This window comes from Gambusia affinis, linkage group LG10 (genome assembly GCF_019740435.1).
Source record: "Gambusia affinis linkage group LG10, SWU_Gaff_1.0, whole genome shotgun sequence".
NCBI lineage: Eukaryota > Metazoa > Chordata > Actinopteri > Cyprinodontiformes > Poeciliidae > Gambusia > Gambusia affinis.
Genome location: NC_057877.1, coordinates 20,904,945 through 20,928,734, shown reverse-complemented (window position 1 = coordinate 20,928,734; position 23,790 = coordinate 20,904,945). Strand labels below are relative to the sequence as shown.

Genomic DNA, 23,790 nt, shown 5'->3' with positions numbered 1-23,790 from the left:
TTTTCTATTATGTAGGATCGCAAACAACTTCAAGGTGCATACCGCCACCTACTGTACACAAGTGTGTAGCAACTTTAACTCACATGCATATTTTAGGCTTGTGGCTCATTTCCTTAGCTTCTCGTATCTTTTGTTTTCCTTATAATGGAATAAAGCCATCGCCCTATCCTTTTCTCTTCCTACCGCTTTTGCAATCATTCCTTCTGATAACTTTATATGAAGTTACATTACTTTTTGTTCCGAAATCTGGGGTAACGGGGACGGGAGAATATATGTATTTGCTTTTCTGCTGCTTGATACAACATCAGCAGTTAGCTGGAGAAACTGAGCAAGCGACACACTGTGCTGGAGGAGGCACTCTATCACTGGACGAATGAAGAGTGGGATCCGGTGAACGGATCTTAGAACGAATCATTTTACTGATTCCAAAGATTCAGCAGACTCAAATGAACTGCCGTTTCCAGTTCACGTAACTTGTAAGTATGTTTGATTTCACCAATCTGCACTGCCGACAGGGTCGGGCGGTGCAACGGGCGTCGTCTGACACGACCTTGGCAGTATTTTGCGTTTATGCCGGAAAACAAATTGAGCGCACCCATAAAGGCGTCGTTGAAAAATGCGACAAATATGATTGGTTGTTTAACAGCGGAGCAAATTTAGTTATCTCCATCAGCTGTTATTGCCTGTGGGATCTCCAGAGTGGTGGCTTTTTTCTGCAGGAATTTGCTCCAAACTTAGATAAGGTAACTTGCATGTTCTTTAAGCGTATGTTAATTTTTGTTTTCACATTTTCCTTTCTTTTAAATGAACGATAAGGCAATATATATATTTTTACTGTTGGTATAAATTATCAAGAAAATAAGCACTGTCATTTTAGATGCTTGTTTTTGTATACTTACACAAAAGGGTTTGCTATAAAAAATATTAGGAAATATCATATTTGTAAACAAGTGCATAGTTGGTGCTTCTTAGTGAGCAGACATGCCTGGGCAAGCCTCCTATCCTTGGTCTTTTACTTATAAGCAACCGAATTAAGTTTTTCTTTTTTTTTTCTTTTTCTTTTTTTTTTTTATCTCGGGCCACTGCAAAAGCTTTTAATTTTTAGAATCGCTTGGCAAAAGGGGAAAAGACATTTAGAAAGTTGTCTTCCATTCTTCAGACATTACTTTAATAATAATTGATCCGACTCTGTCGCCATCTACAGTCAATAATCAACACTGAGTTATTTGTAGTATAGAAAACACCTCATTTTATGTCAAATTCGCATATTTTGATTTATAGGCTTAAACCATCGCGATACCTACTCACTTTTACTTTAGCAACACAGAACAGGAATTGGAACAAACTAGAATCCAGAAAAACTGCCCAGCAACTAATTCTCTTTCTTCTTCTGCTCTTTCCTTTGGTTTGTTATTTTGTTTGTATTTCCTTGTTAATTCACGTAAAGCACTTTGATTTGCCTTGTTGCTGAAAATGTGCTTTATAAGTAAAATTACCTTACCTACCTTAAAGCTGCAGAATGACAACTGTCACCTGTAATCAACCGTGTAAATCAGTTGGCTTTCAAATGTAAATTATGCATTTAGATTTTTTTTAAGTGGTCATTTATGTTGTCTGTCACAGAATGTTTTATTGTAAAATATTTTTGAGTTTAGCTGAATAAAATTATTTTTAATATCTAAATTTGTTCCTTTAGTGACCACATGGTCTAAACACACTCAACTTGGATGATGTGCAATTTTTCTTTCACTGAAGAGCATTTTGGGTTTTGTTTAAAATGTCGGTGTTAAGTTTCCGGTTTAATCTGCTATCCTTGTAACTAAGGCATATGTACTACTCCTATATCTTTTTTAAAGCTAATTAGCAAGTTTACCTTATTACCATTTTCATGCATAACAGTAGACAAAGTATGTGATGTTTGCAATGCCAGTATTACAGAGAGGACTCTAAATGCATTTCCTGCTTTGTCTAAATGACACTGTTTTCTGAGGTATGCTCCAACCTCAGGACCTAAAGTAGTTTCTGAGGTGTGGTATGCCTTGAGGGCAGTGTGATGCAATACACTGTTGCAGCTAGCCAAGAGTAAAAATTAAGAAACTATGTGGGATTATTAAGTATTTTATAGCTTGTTCTGCGAGTTTGTTCATTTACCATTCCTCATATGACAATTATTGGTATTTTTTGTAATTATTGTTTCATCTTCATGTTAATTTGTAATACCATTTATTAGAGTGAATATCACATATATCATAAGCATTTTGTTTAATACAAGAAAATCTCTAGTCGCATTAGACAATGTAATTTCTTTGAATGAATCCTAAATAAAGTAAGAGGTCCATATAACCACAAGACATTTGAATCTATGAGCAAAAATGCAGTTTAAATCTATCTATCCATGTTCTGATCCAGATATGGGCCACCTTCTGATCCACTGTCCGCTCCTGCTGGTTACGGCCTGCATGCTGGCCTGGCCTGCAGTCAGCGGGCTTTTTGAATGGTTGAGAACCCCACAGCCTCCCCCTACAGCGGCTCCCCCTCCTGTAGCTCCATCGCTCCTGGCGAAGGATGCTCAGTTTGAAATGGTGACTTCAGACGAGAAGTTTCTGGCTGAGGCGAAGCAGCTGGAGCTGAGCCAACTGGACAGCTGCCACTACAGGGTAAACATGGATTTCCTCCATAGTTCATTTTCATAAACTTATTTTTCTTGTAAGAAAAGGAAAGCATTTGGAGAGAAAGAAGGTGAGCACAAAGAAACCCCACTCTCCATTTCATCATCATTATACAAAGGAATGCTTTTTAATCCCTTTTAAATTGCAACCCAACATGATTCACTATTATTACCAGTAAATGTTGCTGACAAACTTTCTTAAACACACCTCCAAAATACAGATCTGCATGATTAAACAATTGATTTACATGTTTAGTTGGGAATGATGCAAAAATGTAAAACATATTCCAAAGACTTGTAATTTAACTAGAGGAAACAAATAAGAGGAAGGAGAAACATTTTGAAGCATGTGCATGTCTGCAGGTGGTTGCTCGTTTGAGGGCAAGCTGTGAAAGCCTCTCTGAGGAAAATCTTGCCAAGCTCGGAGTGGAACTGTTTAACTGCCAGGCGGAGATTGAAGGGCGTCGGTCCTTCCCATGTACTCAGGAAATGGTAATATAGTGAAATAAGATTTATTTTTAGAAAAAGTTTTCTTTCCCCATAGAACTACTTAGAAAGTTTTGTGACAGAGTTTTTGTTGTTTCAGACCATTAAAGAATGCACAGCAGATATGGACCCAGACACCTGGAATGCCTACCACATAGTGAGCAACAGAGCACGCTCAGTTTGCTACGCAGCTCGCCAGCAGCTGTTTCGCCGCCGAGCAGAACTTACCGTCAATTCTCTCATCTCCACGGCATCAAGCCAGTTAGATGCAATGAAAGACCTGAAGGTTGAGTTTTGTTTTTCTTTTAAGCTAACACTTTCTTCTCTTCGCTTCAGTACACCAGATCCTGAGTTCCTTGTGCTGTTTTGATGCAGGTTGGACAGCTGGAGCTGAAAGAACTAACTGCAGCTTCTCTCGACAAGCTGCTCGAGGGCCATAGCACCCTCCAGGCTCAACAGGGCAAACTGCATGAGGGCCAGGAGCAAATGGAAGGTTCACTGAGAGAAAATCTGGAACGTCTTGGTCAGGAAAAGGCCCTCATTGCCTCTGGACAGGAGCTGGTAGCCCAACTCATTCAGGGCATCACTAAAAGAATGGGTGAGAGGCTTGGTGTGTTTTATAAGCTAATTACAGAGAACTCAATCTGGCAAAGCTACCAGAAGTTTGTGCTAAACCACACTATGCTATGAGAAAACACTGAAGAATCAAACACTTGTAGTTATTGCTATCTTTTCATCACTATAAATCACCTATTCAGCCTGTTGAATGACAAAGGAATGTTAATTGAAAGGAGCAGTTTCAAATTGTTTTCTTTTCTGTTAGAAAACGTGAGCGAACATTTGCAGATCCAAAGCTCAGAGGTCCAAGATGGCCACAAAGCAATCACTGATGACCTTGCAGAGGTCAGGAACCAAGCTCAGGATATCTACCAGAAAATTGGTATCTGAACAGCTTCACACCATTTTTGTAATCGCAGTAAACTAATGAGATGCATTGATTTCTAATCATCTGCTGCTGTGAATCAACAGACCACAGCATGTCTGAGTTTCTGCAGTACCAGGACCAGACCTCCCAGTACTACACTGACCTGATGAACAAACTGGAGCGCATGAACAACACACTGGGAGTCATGCTGCACTATCTGGACAACATGGAGGTTCGGATAGAGGAGAGGCTTCACATGATTCAGAGCTACCTTGGCTGGGCCGGTAAGTTTGGCAAATTAAACTTCACTCACGTCTGTTAGTATAAGATAAGAGGTTTGAATCAGAGGAAATGCTTTGACTGTAAAGAATTGATTGTGGAATTATGCTTTGATGTATAATTCCACAAGTATACATCAATGACTTGTTGTTCACTAACAAGTCATTCACTGACTTGATATTGTTTGTTTGGTTTTTTTTCTGCCAGAAAGAGAGTAAGTTTGAAATTAAATTATGAAAGTTCTTCTGAGATTTTCAACCGGAATATGTTTCCCCTCACTTGAATGATTCTTATTGGAGACTCATTAAAGAAATTGCTTTAAAATTCAAAGTGTAGAAACCTTTATTTTAATGCTTTATACCAGCTTTGAATTACCAGAGCAAAGTGAATGTTGAAGGATTTAGTTTGAAATCACAAAATGTTTGCATACAAGTTTTGGGTTTCTTCTTTTTGCAGGTTTAAGTCTGACTGCTATCTGGACGTGTGTTGCACACACAGCCTACTTCGTATTGTGTGCAGTCCTTCTGACATTCCTGCACTGTCCAGGTTTCTCCAGAGCCATGTTGCTGCTCATGGTTCCCCTGAACGCAGTGGCTGAGGTCAACCAGCAGCCGGCGCTGGACCTCACCAGCCTCAGTGTGCTGCTGCTGACTCTTTCCTTGGGTACAACCTTCAGGCCAGGTACAAGTCAAATATGAAGCTTCCAAATACATTTATAACGGTGTCTTTTGTGTTTGTAGGTCACTGGTTTGTGACTCGTCTTTGGGCTTGTGTGCCAAGCAAAGAAGAGTCAGTTCCACCATCGCTGCTTGGTCCATGCAATGTCATGGAGCCTCAGAAGTACACGATGTTGGGTCCACCATCATCTACACCAGAAAGGTTTGTATATTTCACCCTTATATGAAGCTTTTGGGAACTTTATTCAAATGCTGTTTGAATAAAGTCAATTTTCTCAAGAAGTTACAGATCACTTAATACTTGTACTTTGCATTTTGAATCTTGATGCTAATGAATTTCAGCGCCTCTAAATTATTCATGTTGTAAATTTTAATCTCAAGTTTCAGATGTGAAAAAAACGACTTATTTGAGGGGGACAACTTGTTGAATCATGACAGCTTTTTATCAGGTAAAAAAATTAAACCTGAAGTTCATTAGAAAAGATTCACTGTAATGGATTAACTTTTATTACTCTTTGTTTTCAGGTGAACTTGGGATATCAGCAGTATCTCCCCCTCAGAGGAGACCCGTTCCAGAGCCTCACTTCCCACCAATATTTGGAACACAGAGTCAGTCCACTCCCAGGCCGAAATCACCCAAACTTTTATCAAGGGTGAGCTGATTGTCATTTTCTATTTAAAAGTAACAAAGTTCAGCACTTCATGAATCATTATTTGACGCATTCTAATTGTTTTTTTTTTTGTTTGTTTTTTTTCAGGCTGTAGTTGATGATATCCCTCAAAAAATCTTGGGAGGAGTTTTTGATGCTGCGAATGATTCTCATGATTTTGGCAGAGACTCTAGAAGTGCAAGTCCTACTCTATCGATTGTCACTAACAGGTTAGTGTTTTGAATGTGTCAAATATCTACTTCTCAAATTCTGGAAATGTTTGATTTCTTAGTATTGTCAGTCTAGAATAGTCGCATTCTAAATTATTTTAGGGATTTTAAATGGTGGTGTGTTTACATAGCTCTACTCCTAATATTGAAGAAAAACAGTCAATGAAATATTTATGGAGTAAATGATCACAAGCTCAGTCGATCAGAAACACTGATTCATTATTTATTTTTTTTTTTCACTGTTTAAGAACACTACAGGTTCTAAAAGGCAATTGTCTTTATCCTAATGTGAAATTATTTCTGTTCCTTTTATACATATGTTAATTTTAAACCTAATTTTACTCTGAACAGTTAATGCACAAGGCCAGATACTAATTATGTTATTTGGTACTGTAAACACATAGACATGACTCCACAGTTTTTTTTTGTACTTGCATGAAAAATAAATTCCCAACAGTGCCAAACATTGCCATAACTACTGTTGATGTAATTCTACACAAAACGTTTTGTTTACAGTAACACCGTAAAGTGAGATTGACCTCATTCCTCTCTCTGATTTCTGTGGCAGCTCTTTGTCTGGCCGTTTCCTGTGTAATGGAATCACAAAAGCAGGGAAAGCCTGTAAGAAGAAGGCAATTCCAGGACAGGAATACTGCCGCGTCCATGAGGGGGGACACAGTTCTTATGTTCAGTCCTAAAATGTTGAACGTTGAGACATTTTATGTTTTTAACTGGAGCCACTGCTCCAAAAAACTGTTTGCAGCATTATTTTTACTACAATACATCTGTAGAAATTTTAAATGTTTGTCACTAGAAATGAAATTTTTACCTGTTTTTTTTCTTAATAAATTATCTCACTGATGTATTTTTTTTTTAAGTAAAATGTTCCAGGCGGTGCAAATTTAAACCTTTTGTCAATATTTAATAAATTCAAATAACCACACATTGAAAATCTTGTCTTTTTTTAACAAACTGTTTCATCATTCACACTTATGCTCATCCTGTAACATTTATATTAACTGATTCTAGCATTGTCATCATATATGTAACAAGGAACTATTACATTTTCAAAGGTAAGAAGGCGTGGAAATAAACTCAAAATACAAAATGTAAATCAGTCCACCTTTATTTTTCTAAAAAAATAAACAATTTAAACTTTTACAAAGAGCTCTTGATTCTAAATTGGAATGCTACCTTTTTATATGATTGACATTTCACCAGGAACTACAGAACACCAGCTTCTGGCAAAGTGAGTAATCTTGATTTTTCTCAAAGATTCTATGCAGCAGTAGTGGATGAGCCTCATGGTAGCCAGGAGAAGAGTATACATTTCCTGACCCAAAGAAAAATTCTTTGCCAGAATTGTGAAAAACTTGGAACACTGGCATTGAACATCAGAACATTTTAATGTAAAGTTAGTTTGGCTGTGAATAAGGCTCTGCTCTGAGTATCATTGACAGCTACATTTTGTAAATCCCACCCCTGAAAGTAAAACCCTGACTTATGTTTAGAAAAGTGAAACTTTCAGCTGTTTCCATTCACTACTACCACGCTTTATACAACTACAGGTACGCTATATATTTATTGTTCTGGTGCCTGTGAACATCAACAAAATGCTCTTCATAACAGAAATTAGAAAGTCTTCATAAAATCTACCAGAATTTTATTTTATCACAAGATTCACTAGTGTTTTTGGTTTCCTTGGTAGAGTGCTGGTTTAAATCTCCAAGCTATTGAACTGAGAAAATAATTTCTTAATTGACCAGTTAGAAATAGGAAGTTATCATTTAAACATGTTTAATGAACTCTTGAGTGGCCTTTGCGACATGTGCTCCATCAATTTTTAGGGTACTTTCAGTTTCTTTTTTTTTTTCTTTTCATGATTTTCTGTATTACTTTGAATAAGGAAAGGACTATAATTACTGTAAAATACAAACTCAAACACATTTGAAAACAAAATGATGAAAATGATAATTATCATTTAAAAAAAAGTAGCAACTGAAAACTAAAAAAAGAAAAAAAACATCAAGGAAGCATCTTAAACGTCATGTTACAGTTTGGTCCTGGAGTCTCTTAATTTAAAACTGCAGAGCTTTTTAATGATTATCAGACATCATTACTAGCACACTACTTTCTGCACATGATCTAATGTCCTGCAACACTCTCCACTGTTGATCCCATCAGTTCTTTTTTTTTTTTTTTTTTACAGAAATGGTCATTCAATGGACAGCTTTGATGCCAACCGGTTCAGGAGTCGCCTTACTTCCGGGCGGTGTCATAATTGGTAACAAACCAATCGCATGTCTCTTTTAAAGCTACAAGTGAAAACAAGAAGACATCTGTCATGACATATGGTTTCCTTATTTAAGTAAATACATGCAAAACAGAAGGTTATGATCTCACCTTGTCTGAAGGGTGTGAATTTGAAGTCTGGCAGGTACTGACGTAGTTTTGCATTACTGGCAGTCTTCTTAAACTGACCATCTGCTTTACTGGTGTCATACTGGACAACATGAGTCAAAGAAATTGAAAGTTAAATCAAGTTAAAAAAAAACAAAAAAAACACAATGTTTAACCCGTTGATATGTCAGTAGCATATGTCATTGAACATTTAAAATATCAGTATTAGAAAAAACTTGAGGAAATCAAACAGGGCTGAAAATTACACTACTCCTTACGAAAAGAACACCTCTGTGTTTTACCAGAATGAAATGCTATTTTTTTCATTAGGAGACAAGATTTATATTTATCAATATATCATTCACCTTCAGGTGTCTGTTAAATTTCAACAGTGTTAGTTTAGGATGTTAAACATATGAAATCAGGCTGTAACACTATTTCTTCTTTAAATTGTCCTTTTTTTACATACAGAATCACTAGCTACGGTAAATGAGAATTTTCAGAAGCAGATAATTTTATTGAAAGGATACCACTACTTCTCCTTTAAAGCTCAACGACTCAACAACTGCTTCTGCAGCTTCTTTAATGGAGACCTCATCTTCTTCCCCAACTGCAACCAAACAGCTTATTACTAAATCTCACTGTTAACTATTTAAATTCATGTCATGCATTGAAACTCACCAGAGAGAATGATTGGGTTGACCTCTGGATACTCCCTCAGGACCCAGAGGAAAAGACGAGCCAAATCCAAAGAGTAGATGAACTGCCTTCTAGGAGAGCCTGAACCCCAGACCACCAGGGGCTTCCCTTCCTCTGGCCAAAAAGACACCGAAATTTCAGTCTCTGTCCTCAACTTTGACCTCCAAACTCCAACATACTGAGCCCTCACTCTCCTAAAAAGCAGACTTACTTTGAGCGATGTATGCCTTATGTATGAGCCCTGGGAGCACGTGGCCATCCTCGATGCTGAAGTTGTCATGAGGACCAAACACATTTGTGGGAATCACAGCTGTGTAGCATCGGCCATGTTGCTGGAAATAGGCCCTGGGAGATGTACACATAAACTGAAACTCAGACCCAATTTATCTATTTAAAGAAGTGTTGTTCTTTTTTTTGTCTTGTTATGAAACGACACCAAGAACTGACCTGTTGTGAACATCAATCATCCTTTTAGCATAGGCATAACCAAAGTTGGACTCATGAGGAGGGCCGTTGTGGATCTGGTTGCAGACACAAGAACATGTGGTCACCATTGAAAAAATCCATTATTTATTCTAACATTATGGATCAGAGGGAGCTTTTACCATGGTCTCGTCGATAGGATATGTTGTTTTATCGGGAAAAATGCAGGTGGATAGACAGGAAACAACCTTAACAGTCCCGACCTCATGTGCTGCCTGCAGTACATTATCGTTGATGTAGATGTTGTTCCTCTGCATGACAGATATTGATAGTTCAAGTTTGGAAGCAAAAGGGTAGGCACCATTCTCTGATAACCCTGTAGAATATAGACTAAAAAGGTGCATGAATCTGTGCAAAGCTGAAAGACAAGTAAGAGAGAGGCAACCAGTGAGGAAGCAAACGTTTTAAATAAAATTGTTCTGGACATTGTTGCTTCTTTGCTGCCACAGCTTTATGCAGTCATAGAGCTAAGTGCTCAGCAGGATGTACCCCAAACAATTCTGATCACTAACTATTTTCTGAAATTGTCTGGTTTTGCAACATTGTAAAGTTTTTGATTTTGCTAGATGTTTTTTTTGTTGTTGTTGTTCTAAAGTGTTGTGCATTAGTTCACTGAAAACATATTGGCACTAAATCCAAGGATTATCAAATTTTGCAATTGTTCTGTACTTGATGGATTTTGTGCATAGCCGTAATTTGTTTTAACTTAATGCTGTTGATGGTTCATCCATTATGAAGGTTAGTCATTTGTCAGTCATGGATTGTGTGTCCTACCCAGAAGTCCAAGTTGTGCTTCATGTTCTTGAAAAGACCTCCCACCATAGCAGCCAGATGGATAACATGGGTGGGCCGATGTTTTTCAAAAACAGCCTGTGTTTCCTCTTTGTTCCTATGGAACCAGAAGCACACTGAAATGCATGTGGACTGTTTTAAAAAAAGAAAAAAGTGTGAAGCTGTACGAAACATAACAAGGTAGTGATTCTCACATTAGGTTTGCATCTTTGGAGGACAGAAATATCCATTCTTCTCCTTTTTTGGCTCCCCCTTCTTCTTCTATAACATGACGTATGGCTCTCCCCACCAATCCAGAGCCTCCTGTGACCAACACCTTCATCTGACCAGTACACTGAGACTTTATCTAAGCAAACAAGAAAACAGTAAAGAAACATCACATTAATAATTATCAGAGATGACATAACCCTCCTAAAATGGTGATATTTAAATCAAAATTGATTCCCAAAAGCCCAAGTGTCAAAAGGAAAAAAACAAAGTTTCATTCAGTAAAATACACCTGGGAGAGAAATATAAGACCAAAAATAAAGCCAAAAATCTTTAGCTCAATGTCAGATGGAACAACCAATAATGCTAAAGTAATGCAAAGTCACTAAACCTTTAGAAACCGGACAGCAAAATCGAAATGACACACAGACTTGTCTACAGGTAGATATTTTAGCCTGGGACGTTTAGGTATAAATCTAATCACTTACAATGTCAACATGTTGTTTCAAAAGTAAAAAAAAAACAAAAAACTTAATGTATATATTGCATCATGCCACTGTGATTCGAATGTTAAAAAATAACCTTGCTAACCTCTAAAGAAATGAGAGTACTGAACATGTCATTGTTCAGCAAATTTCTGACAAGTAAAATCAGACAGACAGGATCTTACCAAAGTTGTGCTTGCTAGTCAAAAACTTGCACACATCTATTTGCAATGAATTACGAAAAAATTCAGACAATTAATACCTAATGTATGAAACAAAAAAGTACTATTAGTCTTTTTTCTATAGATTTTAACTCGGTGAGGTAAAATAGCATTAATTGTTAATTAAATTATTGTGTAAAACAGCAGTTTCTTACCTGTTAGCCAAGAACACTCCCAACAGGAAGTTAGCCTTCAGTGTCAAGCTACGAAATTCAATGTGAATGTTCGCTTCCGGTTCCTACCTTCAAGATAAATGTTTCTTTTATCTTGAAGTTAAAAGAAACTTCAAAAACTTGCACACATCTAAGTTTTTAAAAAGAAATTTCAAATTTCTTTTGAAATTAGTAATTTGCCTATTGAGGATTCAATCAGCAGGTTGTGCTGCTCTCTGCAACCAAAAGTTAAAGTTTTTGAGTTGAGGTGCAATTGCCTCATAATATCCAGTATTAGCGCCTGGAGTGTAAAATGTTTTGTTAGAAGCAGTAATAAAGGAGTTACCTGTTTAGGTTATCCTCCACATGGCTGTAGTAGGTCAATAGATCATGTTCTTCCAGGCCACTGCATTTGTTGCCAACCCAGGATCTTAACTACTGTTTACCTTTGTGATAGCATAGTTTTTAAGACTGGAAATACTGAGTTATGTCATTGAAGATGTGTACTGGCACATCCAATATTGCATTTATCAGTTAACTGTAAAGAACTTTGGTCAATATTTATTTCAAGTACAGTACTTAATATTGCTGCCCTCTGGTGGATTAAAAAAATTCATAATCTTGTATCCCACTTGTTGCGTAGCAGTATTTTCATTTGGCTCAGCTAGATACCACTGTCAATCACCTCAGTTAATATTTTAATATTTGGTTTACATTTGATTGTCATTTAATAAATCTGAAACCTAATTATGACTTTTGATCTGTTCAGAAGAAACGGCTTCAAATTTCTGAACGAAACAGTTTCAATTCTTTTTGACTCAATTCAGCAATGCTTTATATAAAAACATTTAAACAAAATAATGTGAAACATTTATAGAAAGAATCACAGTTTAGCCCAGTGTCATTCTTATGTTTTTATTGTAATTACTTCTTAAAGTCAACAAAAAGCAAAGGATTATTTGATCAAGTAAATGGGAACTTTATCAGCTTTTATTTTAGCATCAAATTAATTACATCAGTTCTCTTATGGAGATGAGAACCTGCCAAAGAAGAGTATGGACTTGGTCTTGTTGTGCCTGATGAAGAAGAGGAAGGGGTGATCTGCTTGGAAGTGCTCCTCCCTCAACATGCAGAAAGATACCATGCCAGCTGTGGCTGCAGCAGCTTCTGTGCCCTCTTCATTCACATCCACAAAGGCCTTGTGGGCCACCGTAGACAAGAAGAGGCCCCCGTCTTCGTTCATGCCTGTCAGGTCAGCTTTGCCAGCGCAGAACACGTCCGTCATGCCCATCTTGGACAGATGTTCCTTGAGTTCGTAATCCTCTTCCAGCTTGAACTTTGGCAGGTGGACGATGATTTCTGTTTGGATATCCATGTTTGCCCTGTTGGTCCATTCATCCAGCTTCTCTGGCGTCAGCTCATTTTCCAGCTGCAAAGGAGTAAACCTGGTGACTACATTGTTCATTCTCTAGCTATTAGAGTTGCAGCTTGAAAACTACATTTAGGTTTTCTTCAATGTTTTATTTCTGGGTGTGTACCTTCAGCAAAGGGTCTGAGCCATCTGTAGATAACTCTGGCAGCAGGATGAACATGCTGAGCTCCTGTTCCACGTATGGAAGCTCCAGGATCTGCAGTCCCAAGTCAGGGATATAGTTGAAGGGCAGCTTCTTCACCTGGTACATCATCTGGACTGTTTTGGTCTCATTCTGACAAAACAGAAAAAGGCAATCGATTTTTAGAGCATTTGTTGTTGCAGAAACTTTGCTCTACATCTGTCACAGTATCTACTTCTACAAATCATCTTACCAGGCTGACTTTAAAGGGCATCTCCTTGGTGTTGGCCGCATCAAAACGACTCATCCAGCTTCCTTTAAAGTAGATGGCATTCACGAGAGCCAGTCTTGTCATGGCGTTAACAGTTCCTGGCTTCAGAAGATCTTTTATCTTGTCTAAAAGAAAAAAGACAATACACAATCCAACACAGTAGCCTAAACCAAGAGACAAAAACTCAGTATTCACTGATTTCCAATCATATTAATATTCCTACTTTCTGTCTGCGCCTCCACCCAAGTGTTGATCTCAGCTCTGCAGTCCTCTGGGTTTCCGATGAAATCAACAGCCTTCAGGTCTGCTTGGTAGAACTTTTGTGTGTCTGCTAAGAATTTCTGCAGATATTGGATTATTGCTTAATCAATTTCATTTTGCCACATTTTAAAATCAGTTTGATGAGAATATATATGCAAACTCACAGGGAGAAAATTAGATGTGGTCTCTCCATAAAGACGGTTGGCCACCTTCAGGATGTACGATGCAGACGGGGAGTTTATGTCAGCATTTAGGTTTTGGAAATCTGCATGGACGCCTTCACCTCAGTGTATGAGAGGGCCTGAGAGAAATGAGGAGAGGAAAATGAAACTTAATTCAAAACACAAAAAGGAGTGGTAAGCAGTTATAGTAGCAGAAACATGTCTAATATCTCCATCTAAAGCTATATAAGGAAGTGCAAAAAAAGAAACATTTGGCAAACACAAAGGCCATTAATCTAACTTAAATGTACTTTCTGATAGGTGGGAGTTTTTCCAAAGGAACAGAGTACAAAAACTTTTGTTCTGCCGTTCAGATTATTATTATTTTTTTAAACAATGCATAGCTTGTTCCAAGGGTTATTAAATGAGGTCAAAGTACAGGTTCATTCCAAGAAGGGCCTCACCCAGGACACACCTGTCGGATTGTACCTTAGATACACAACTGGTGTAATACTGTTGATAACTGTCTGAACTTACAAATGCTTAGAGGACATAGGGAGTGGTTGACTATATTTTAAAACCCTCTGCATAAAGAGTTTTAAAAGCCACTGACAAAGACAGAAGCTGCAGAGGACTATCATGTGATGAGTTGACGGTGTGCTGACCTTTGCCATCTGAGTTGCAGTGTCTCCTTTAGCACCTAAATAGACCATTGCCATCGCCGAGCTGATGCTCAGTGGAGAGACAAAGATGTTCCTGGCCGGATTTGCTTGGCTCAGAGTGCGGAACAATTCAAGGGCAAAATCTGCATTGCTGGTGACTGCCATGGCTGATGTTGTTGGGCTTTGCTAGGATAGAGGAATTCAAGTGAATTGAAATCAAGTTATTTTATTGCCTGTTGCACCTACAAACAATAAAGCATACAGAAATATAGTCAATGATTTTTCATAGAACATAAGAAATATTCAAAATGTACATTACATTGTAAAACTATTTAGTCAAAACCCTTTGCATTTTTGAAAGCCTTTCCATGGAGGCAGTTTCAAATAGTGTTTGCATTTCAAAATCCAGTTGTCTAGGCTGAAATTTCTATAGATTTTTTTCCGCATCATTCTACAATTCACTAAACAGCATAATGCTAAACTTGGCTTCTCATTCAGCTATGCGGTAAAGAACCTTTTTACACCTTTTTTGGAATCTGATATGCAGCCCCACTTCCATTATATATAAAGATCTCACTGAAGTGTCCAGAGGCTAAAAGGCAAGGAAATTGTTCTTTTATAACTTTTTACTTTCAGCATATTAAAAACAAAACACTTAAATTGAGTAAATACTTCAGTTTTGTTTGCAAATTTTAAAGATGTCTACAGTTTTCCAACTAAAAGATGCCATTAAATTAGAAATTAAACAATTCCAGTTTACATTTGTTTGATACAAACTGAATGAGGAAAATAAACTTGAAAAATCAAATATATTTTCCATTCTTAATTTACCCATAATTACGAAGGAATTAAAATTAATCATCTCAATTTACATACCTTCACAGACCTTTTAAGACAGCACAAGTTAAAGTTGGTTTACTTATAAAATTAGTAAAATATCTATTTAAAAAATATTAATATATATATAAATGTCCTGGAAACAACTTGCAAAAGTATTTTAGGACAACTGTAAAGGATTTTATAAACTAAGACTCAAAAATGAGAAGGGCAAGAACGTTCGCACATCATATAGCTTTAAAGTGGGCGGAGCAGCAATTTTACTTTACTTAAAACCTAAATGTTCCACTAAGCCTCCCACAGACTACGAGGGCTTGTGTTAAGACCTCTTAATGTAAAGCTGCTTTGCTAACCCTCCTAACGTCATAGAAAGTATGAATGTGCTACAAAGTGGTATCGTACCCACCCGGAAATGAATCTACAGACGCCAATTTTGAATATCCGCGAAATAAATTTCAGAGTTACATGAGCTATTTTTTGGTTTAAGCATATGTACCTTTTCTCGGGCTTGCTGCAAGCTGCTGTCGCTCAAACTTGAAAGTGAAAGGAAAAGCAAGAAACATCCAAAAATCCCCCTGACACCGACGTTTGGTTCCGCTGGATCACAGCCGATCATAGGACTGCCGTTTTATCATGGGGTAGTGGACTACCCGCCCCGGTTTGGGTGGAACGCGTGAATGCGCGATTCACCGAGTGACAAAAACATTCGGCTTTATTGTCGTGTGGAGAGAAGAAACAGCAGCCAGCTGTGCCAAATGAGGTCTGTGCGGACATGCGTCACAAGTGCACCTTGTTCGGCTGGAACAGCACCACTTCAAAATTAGAGACGTCGTTTTATTTTTACAAATAGAAGATGGTGAAAAAGCTGATTTGTTTGTCTTACAAACAACATAGTAAAATCCCGTTTCACAAACATAGTCACTATAGCTCGCAATAACGATGTTGTTACAGGTGCAGTCTAAAATGGCACAAAGAGTTGGCATGGTATTACAGAGTGAGTATCTTGACACAGTTTGTTAAAGCAATACTAGGTCAACAGTCATCAGATGAACCATCATTATCAGTACCTGGTAATTGAGTCCACAAAGTGGTTTAGTATGAGGCTCAGTGGTGGCAGATGGCATTTAGCATTATGGCTACAGGCGTAATGCCTGTTTTTGGAATCAAGTGTTTAATGTGGGCATCCAGCTATTACACATTTGCATACCATGATGGTCATATTTGGACCTTTAAGCATTGAGATTAAAAGCGCCTCCAATAAAGAGTATATTCCAGTGTTTGGCGGTTTCATAGTATAAACACCTTGCCTTTTGTATACTTAAAATTTAACAAAGTTATGTCAAGTATAACACCATACTATTGGATGCTCCAGCAACTGCTTGTTGGAGTAGGCAACAGTCATACAGGTGTCGTACACATAATGAGTACGCCACCCTTGTTGTACACATAATGAGTATAACACATTATGTAAGAATTATAATTAAATATTTTGTTTGAGTGAATTACTTATGCAAATTAATAACATCTGATAAATTAATCAAGACTTTACTCTTGTAGATTACAGTTGAAGTGACTTTGTTGTGACTTCTCAGGACACTGCATACTTGTAAAATCTGTATATCTCAAAAGATTCTATTGCCTGTTCTTCATACTTGAACCTTATTTCCAACATTTTAACTGTAAGGTGACTGAAAATTAAACACTGATATTCAGGAGAGAGCTTAGGTTAGACATATTTCCTCAGAAAGGTGTGTCACTGTTATTCATATCTTAGAGATTACACCTAATCTCCACTAGTTAAGTTTACACTGTTACTATAGTCACAAGTGAAAACTGATAAACATGTCAGCCTACTGGCAACCTTTGGACTACAGATCTCTATACTTCTCTCCACAGTTCTTAGAAAGCATTTCAACTCTGATACTAAAGCCATGCAGTTGGGAATTAAGTTTTTTCTATTCTCTTATTAAAGGTCTGCAAAGGTAGAATAAATATGCCAGTTATTTTCCATATCCCAAAAAAGCTACAGCCAAAACAACCTGTGTGAGAATATGAAGACAATTTTCCTTCATGTTTTCCCTTTAATTCACACATGCTTAACATCTTTAGTATGTTTTTAGTAAGTATTTTTATAAGCTGCAGGTTGTGTATCTGACTTCAACTGTTAGAAATAAAATTAAAAAAAATTATAATGGTAGGGCTCTTACAGTGGGTTTGGACAAGGAGGTTGTGTACATCTTCATATGATTATGTGAGAGATAAAGTTGGAAGCAATTTAGAACTTATTAAACTAATTTAATAAACTTATTTAATTTTAAATAGTATGTAGTTTGTGTACTATTTCCAGGTCACGGCATAGCAAGAATGGAGAAAATGGGGAGAAAAACGGGCTGTAATAGACTATACTAATTAAATTATGTGTTTTTTGTTGGTTTTTTTTTATGAAATGCAATTTTCAGAATGTTCCATACTCAAATGTGTATCTAACTCTGTCCAATAGAGGGAGCCAAAGTGACATGTTTTGTCCCTCTGTTAGTTTTAATTTAAGTTAACTCAATGGCAAGGTAGAAAATATGTCGAAAGTTTTACTTAAAATTAAGTTTTTAGATAAAGCAAAGAAATGTTATATTGTCTAGGCATTGGCAATGTACTTATGGTGTTACTTTGTATTCAGGTATAACCCATAGAGATTTTGATGTTCTTATATACAATAAGACAAAATTTATTCGTTTGTTCAAAATAGTAACATTTTAGTCCAACATGACTTTATAAATATAAAATATATTTGCATTAATAAATATTTTTGCAGTGGAGAAGTATGAAGATGAGTGTTTATTTTCCCCTTCTGGAAATGAGACCAATGACCTAAAAATAAATGTCAAAGATGTGAGATGTAAAATGTATATTTACAAAACATGTATGGGTTTAGTTATCTGTTTACGAACTCTTGTGTTATACAGATTTATTTATATAAACAACTTTGGGCATTCAGTGTAGCATGATTAGACATGCTTAAGTATTGTTTTTTCTTAAATAATCCCTCTCACAGAGACTTACTTACATCTTCTGACAGCTAGCCCAACTTATAATAACATTGACTAAGTTTGCTATTGGTACACTTTACCTAAAAAAAAATAAAATTAAATTATACATACTCATTACACAACCATGCTCCAAGAGTTAATCACAACATAGTGAATTGTTTTGTCACAGTTAAAAATATCTACAGCTTTTGTTCCTATTCAAAATCAATGTGCATAACAGTTAATACACATCCTTCTGCTGTTTCGAAGAGATGACTTTATGAAACACTTTATGTTTCCATTGGCCAATGTGGGGATTGAACCCAGGACCTTGGCTTTACAAGTACCATGCTCCGACCAACTGAGCTAACCAGCCACACGTAAGTTTGTGTTCTCGTCAATATAAGAAAAATGTACTTGATCTTACTACAAAGAAGATTTGAAGGAATGTTGTTATGTTTTTCAAAATCAACATGCTTAAAGGTGTATTTTCCAGCAATATTTTATTTTGAAGTGTTGATTTTAATTTCCACCTTTTTTATTTTGAAGTATTGATTTTATTTTCCACCTTTTTTTATTTTTAAGTGTTGATTTTATTTTTCACCCTTTTTTATTTTGAAGTATTGATTTTATTTTCCAACCTTTTTTATTTTGAAGTTTTGATTTTATTTTCCAACCTTTTTTATTTTTGAAGTGTTGATTTTGTTTTCCACCCTTTTTAATTTTGAAGTATTGTTTGTCTGAAAGACGTTAGATTTCCATTGACCAGTAATGGGATTGAACCACCTACCTCAGTGTTATTAACACCACACCTTGTCCAGCTGAGCTAACCTCAGCTGGACAAAGTTTTCCTAAATACATGGTAACTCATAACGTTGAGTTTCCATGGATTTAAGAAAACTTACATGATCTTACCACAGTGAAGATTTGAGTTAAGAGCTCATATTCTATTGTTTTTCAAAATCAATGTGCATAATACTTCAAAATTAAAAAGGGTGGAAAACAAAATCAAAAATTCAAAATAAAAATGGCTGGAAAATAAAATCAACACTTCAAATTAAAATATTGCTGGGAAATACACCTTTAAGCATGTTGATTTTGAAAACCATGACAGTATTTCTTCAAATCTTCATTGTAGTAAGATCATGCATGTTTTTCTTATATTGACGAAGATGTAAGATTATGTGTGGCTGGTTAGCTCAGTTGGTTGGAGCGTGGTACTCATAACGCCACGGTCATGGGTTCAATCCCCACATTAGCCAATAGAAACATAAAGGCAAGTCCTCAAAATAGCAGGAGGCTCTAAATTAAACCACAATTGATGTTGATTTTGAAAAACCTTTGAATTTCACTGCTTTTGTCAAGATCATGTAAGTTTTTCTAACATTGATGAAAACTCACCATTATGTGTGGATGGTTAGCTCACCTGGTCAGATTAGTGTACGGTACTCATAATGCCAAGGTCATGGGTTCAATCCCCCCACTGGCCAACTGAAATAGAAAGTCTTAATAAAATCAACTCTTCAAAATAGCAGGAGGCTGTATATTTACCCATTATGCACATTGATTTTGAAAAACATTAGAATATGAGCTCTTTACTCAAATCTTCATTGTGGTAAGATCATGCAAGTTTTCTTAAATCCATAGAAGCTCAACATTATGAGTTACCATGTATTTAGGAAAAATCTGTCCAGCTGAGGTTAGCATCATGTGACCGGATTGGGAGTAAGGGGGATTCATGTGACAGGAAATTAAAAGCAATTAATTAGGGTCATGAATCACTCATCAATCACTCCCCGATTAAACTCTGACAGGGTGCCAACGGTATATATCTCTCTATCAGTTAAGTAAAAAATATTTTTATACATAAATGTGTGTTTAATATAATATATGTTTATAATGTGGATAAAGGTTATTTTCAAAAGGTACCTATGATTTCTAATTCTAATTCAATGAACTTTAGTGAATACCCCTTATACTTGTAATTTAGTGTATTAATGAAAACACAATCGAATCTATGATTTTTATTATGTGCAGCTCATTGTATCTCAGAGTATAGGTTGGATTTTAATCTTAAAAAGCTCAGACTGACTTTCCTGACCTAGAATTTTTTGGTGGCATACGTTGCTGTTCAATTTGGTACAGATGACAGGAAGAAAGAGAGGCTCTTGGCAGAGGGTGCAACCTTCTATAAATCTCAACATTGTTATTCTGACTTATTTACGAGCATGAGATGAAAGCAGAAGCAGCTTTGCACCCACAGCAGGGGTTCGAGGGGGACAAGATAGAGTAGTTGTCGTTCAACTCACTTTACCTTTGTCCTTCAGCTGGCACGTGGGGGATGTCATATGTCCACACACACATACTCTTAAATCCTTCTAAATGCTAAGGACCCAAGGTTTGTTTGATCTTCAATGGAAAAAAGCAAATTGCAAAATAAACACACGCTTGGAATCCTAAAGCGTGACTTCAGGGAGGACTTTCAACAATGTGGTCTATTATCCATTTGAGCTAAAGTAATATTTGAGAAATAATGTGTACACAAGTAACTTGAACTAAAAATAATATGCATAGCATTAAATCCAAGTATATTGTTGTTTCATTGGGTTTCTTTCTGACATGAATGCTGGAATTTGGGCCATTTGGGCAGTTGCCCGGGGTGACAATACAAGGGGTGGGCACACTACCTTCTGGCAGAAAAATATAACTCATCATTCAGTTTTCTATTGCTTTTATGCATGTGCAATCCATGTGGACATGGTGCTCCCTGATGGTTGCAGAGAATTGGGAGGCTATTATGTGCTTTGTTTTAGGGCTGGACTGAATTTTTGCCCACTCCTATAGGTAGATGATTTCCTGCATTTAAATTGGTTTGGGGGGACAGATGAAGGGGTTCACATTGAGCCACTGGGAAATTTGTATTTCTCATAATACTCAATGGCCTGGGTCCTGAATATAATATTTGGAAATTATTATAATTTTTCAGATTTTAAATTGGAACACAGTTAGGTTAGACGTGATATAATTCCAAGACTTCTTAGGTTTGAGCTGAAAACTCATTAAGTGCTTTATCTGGTTATAGCACCCAACTAGAAGGCGACATGAACCAAGCAACAAATGCAGAATAATTCCCAACTCATGCTCTGCATGTGATTATGCGGTACTGCAGAGTGGGGTGATAAGTCTCTATCAGTTCATTACCCATCTCTAGTTGGTTAGTCACACAATAAAAAGGACATACTTAAGGACCTTAGGCTGGTATTTAGTGATTTCTGGTGTTTATATCTTGCTGAATGCAGACAGAACACCAAGTACCCTGTTGCTTCTGTCATGGAAGATACTGTTACTACTTCAGTTGCAAGTTCACTCTACTGACCTCATTACCACAGAGAGACTTCTCTCCGTGGAGGCAATTAAATAAAGTGTGGTACATCTGATACAGATTCTAGTGAACACTGTGTCCCAGATCTTTTTTTAATTTTCCTATCAGTTTATCGCTTGCACATGCATGAAAGACTGTATTTCTAATTGCAAGCCCTCGTCTGCAGGATTGCATCTGATGCTGCCGAATTTACACCTTCTATAATGACTTGTGTCATTAGCAGCTGATGGTAGCACTTTTTAGTTAGCTAGGAGGATTGCACCAACGAGTGCAAGTTTCGCAAATCTATTTATTTTCCCTCCCATCACTGTAGCTAAGGATCAAAACCAAAACAAGGCTGCAGGTTTCCAGTTGATGAGAGTTTATAATTCTGACCATCATCCTACTGAAATGCGCCTTGGGTGAAAGCAAACACAGGTGTTCTCAGCTCAGCCAATTAAGTGAAGTTGCTTCTGCAGCCGACCATTGTCCTCAGCTGCCATTCCAGCCTCATTGTGTCTCCACACAGCTGTGACCTTCTCAGGGATTATCAGGGAATCTGGTATCCTGATTGAGATTCTGTGTAAGATTAAGTGAACCCCCAGAAATCTATGTCAAGTATACAGTGTGTCACTCAGCAGCACACACCTTTGTTTTTACAGCTCAAATGTGGTCAGTGTCAGAAGGATTTGCACCATCTATGTTGTCAGTAATGGAGCTAAAATGTGTCTTTAAATCAGCATGACAGTCATACCAGGCAGTTTCAAAGCTTTATTTGAGCTTAGAATATCTTGGAAATACTGCAAAACTTTGTAAACTGTCCAACAATTCCCTTTTAATAACTGTGTCACCAGAACAGGATATGTTTTTATTAACTACCCATGCAGTGGTTGTTCTAGTACTACTTTTCACTCCATAGTTAGCCTTAAGTTACTCTTGAGTGTTTAAATGTATCAACTGAAAAACCTTGTTGCAAAAAAACCATCTGTCATTCATTCTATCAACTGAAGATAATTAGTAAACATGTAGAGGACCATTTGGAGAAAGTAGTTATTGATTTATCATAATCTGATATCAGCAGATGTATTGACAAATGAAAAGACAAAAGAAAGACTTTTTTCAATAATGCCAGAATCTTTAGCTTCTATCGTGCATTTCCCTGATGCATAGATAGGTTTTGTTCATGCCAAACCCTCTGCCAAACTAGTTTGTGTCTGTCAAAGATTACCTGTGCAGTACTTCTTGTTTAGAATAAAATGCACTATTTGATCTTATTTACTGATCTCTGGGGTTTTATTCTTCCACTTCATGATCTCATCACTGCTGTCTGAACATATGGAAGCTGACACTTTAATTTTCATTCAGCTTCATTCAGCTTGCTGTCATATTTCTCATCCATGTGAGGAATTTGGGACAGTCTTTCAATTCTGTTTATGTTGGTGTAAGATTAGATTCCAAATTAGTTTTAGCGTCTCAAAACGTGATCTATGAAGTGTGGAAAGTGTCTGGCTTAGATTTTACTTTTGGCCTCAGGTGTTTGTTTTGGTTGGACTTGCTTGTGCTGAAGCACCAAACATGGTTTTTGAAGGTTGTAAAGTCTCTCGCAAAAGTATTCATTGAAGTTTTCCATAATTGTCACATTTGAAGCACAAACTACAATGTATAATTGTGAATTTATGTGATTGACTGCGAGTGTCTTTTGGCACAGTAATTTTGTTTTACCTCTTCAGTAAATCAACTGAAAAAAATCTTCATAGTTGTGACGCTGAAGGGGAATGAGATATTGTTTCAGAAAGATTTTTCATTAAAATTTACTCGATATATTACGTTTCAGCTTCTTTTAGTTAGATACCCTTGAATAAAATCCAGTTCAAACCAGACTGATCAGGGGGAAAGATGATAGAAGGAGATATAGGGATGCAAATCTCTTTGTGTTGCAGAAAATTAACACTGCACATCACCCTTACAAAAAAGTGATTCCATAAAGTATTACCGTACTTTAGGATGGCTGAATACATGCACATAACACTTTTCAGATTTTTTTGTAAAGTGAAAATAAATTATTTTACAAGTCACTGTATCCAGTATATGACAACACACTGCGCCAAACAATTTTATTGTCCCAAGATAATTGAATTTAGTGTGAGCTAAATAAAGAACCACTGGAATGCAAACATTTGGCCCTGAGCAACATACCAGGACAAACGTAAAGCACCGTTAAACCCTGCAGTAAGGGACTCAGGGGGAGCCCATTTGCACACAAGGGGAAGATCAACACAAGGGGCGACAGAGGGAGAGAAAAAGGAT

The 23,790-nt window shown here is 36.9% G+C and overlaps 3 protein-coding genes and 2 non-coding genes across 9 annotated transcripts; 2 read left to right on the top strand and 3 right to left on the bottom strand.

The window, feature by feature from the left end:
* Window positions 1-157: 157 nt before the first annotated feature.
* bmb (brambleberry) lies at window positions 158-6,853 on the top strand. Of its 3 annotated transcripts, none has more exons than XM_044128226.1 (13): window positions 158-476; window positions 2,410-2,657; window positions 3,032-3,160; window positions 3,255-3,440; window positions 3,530-3,752; window positions 3,978-4,094; window positions 4,184-4,363; window positions 4,815-5,021; window positions 5,099-5,237; window positions 5,417-5,484; window positions 5,561-5,688; window positions 5,794-5,915; window positions 6,484-6,853. In XM_044128226.1, the coding sequence occupies exons 2-13, from the start codon at window positions 2,412-2,414 to the stop codon at window positions 6,611-6,613; spliced, it is 1,875 nt and encodes a 624-aa protein (XP_043984161.1). In that variant the 5' UTR covers window positions 158-476; window positions 2,410-2,411; the 3' UTR covers window positions 6,614-6,853. The 3 variants fall into 3 exon arrangements, with proteins under 3 accessions (XP_043984161.1, XP_043984163.1, XP_043984160.1); XM_044128228.1 differs by lacking the exon at window positions 158-476 and adding an exon at window positions 642-743 and having other exon boundaries at window positions 4,905-5,021; XM_044128225.1 differs by lacking the exon at window positions 158-476 and adding an exon at window positions 642-743.
* Window positions 6,854-7,025: 172 nt separating this feature from the next.
* LOC122837986 (GDP-L-fucose synthase-like) lies at window positions 7,026-11,430 on the bottom strand. Of its 3 annotated transcripts, none has more exons than XM_044128229.1 (10): window positions 11,358-11,430; window positions 10,484-10,635; window positions 10,272-10,386; window positions 9,620-9,748; window positions 9,462-9,535; window positions 9,226-9,359; window positions 8,997-9,128; window positions 8,846-8,925; window positions 8,319-8,418; window positions 7,026-8,230 (listed from the first exon to the last, which is right to left on the bottom strand). In XM_044128229.1, exons 2-10 carry the CDS (start codon window positions 10,609-10,611, stop codon window positions 8,175-8,177), a joined length of 948 nt encoding a protein of 315 aa, XP_043984164.1. In that variant the 5' UTR covers window positions 10,612-10,635; window positions 11,358-11,430; the 3' UTR covers window positions 7,026-8,174. The 3 variants fall into 3 exon arrangements, with proteins under 3 accessions (XP_043984164.1, XP_043984165.1, XP_043984166.1); XM_044128230.1 differs by having other exon boundaries at window positions 11,167-11,359; XM_044128231.1 differs by lacking the exon at window positions 11,358-11,430 and having other exon boundaries at window positions 10,272-10,405; window positions 10,484-10,616.
* An 823-nt stretch (window positions 11,431-12,253) lies between these two features.
* On the bottom strand, window positions 12,254-15,871 carry LOC122837984 (leukocyte elastase inhibitor-like). The gene is given in 8 exon segments (XM_044128224.1): window positions 12,254-12,783; window positions 12,893-13,060; window positions 13,161-13,303; window positions 13,402-13,519; window positions 13,604-13,716; window positions 13,719-13,740; window positions 14,266-14,448; window positions 15,596-15,871. Coding segments are annotated over 8 exon segments (1,272 nt in total). The 5' UTR covers window positions 15,716-15,871; the 3' UTR covers window positions 12,254-12,378.
* A 2,553-nt stretch (window positions 15,872-18,424) lies between these two features.
* Window positions 18,425-18,498, bottom strand: trnat-ugu. Its single transcript has one exon. It is a non-coding gene; the product is annotated as a tRNA-Thr (tRNA).
* Window positions 18,499-19,310: 812 nt separating this feature from the next.
* trnam-cau lies at window positions 19,311-19,384 on the top strand. Its single transcript has one exon. It is a non-coding gene; the product is annotated as a tRNA-Met (tRNA).
* Window positions 19,385-23,790: the final 4,406 nt, after the last annotated feature.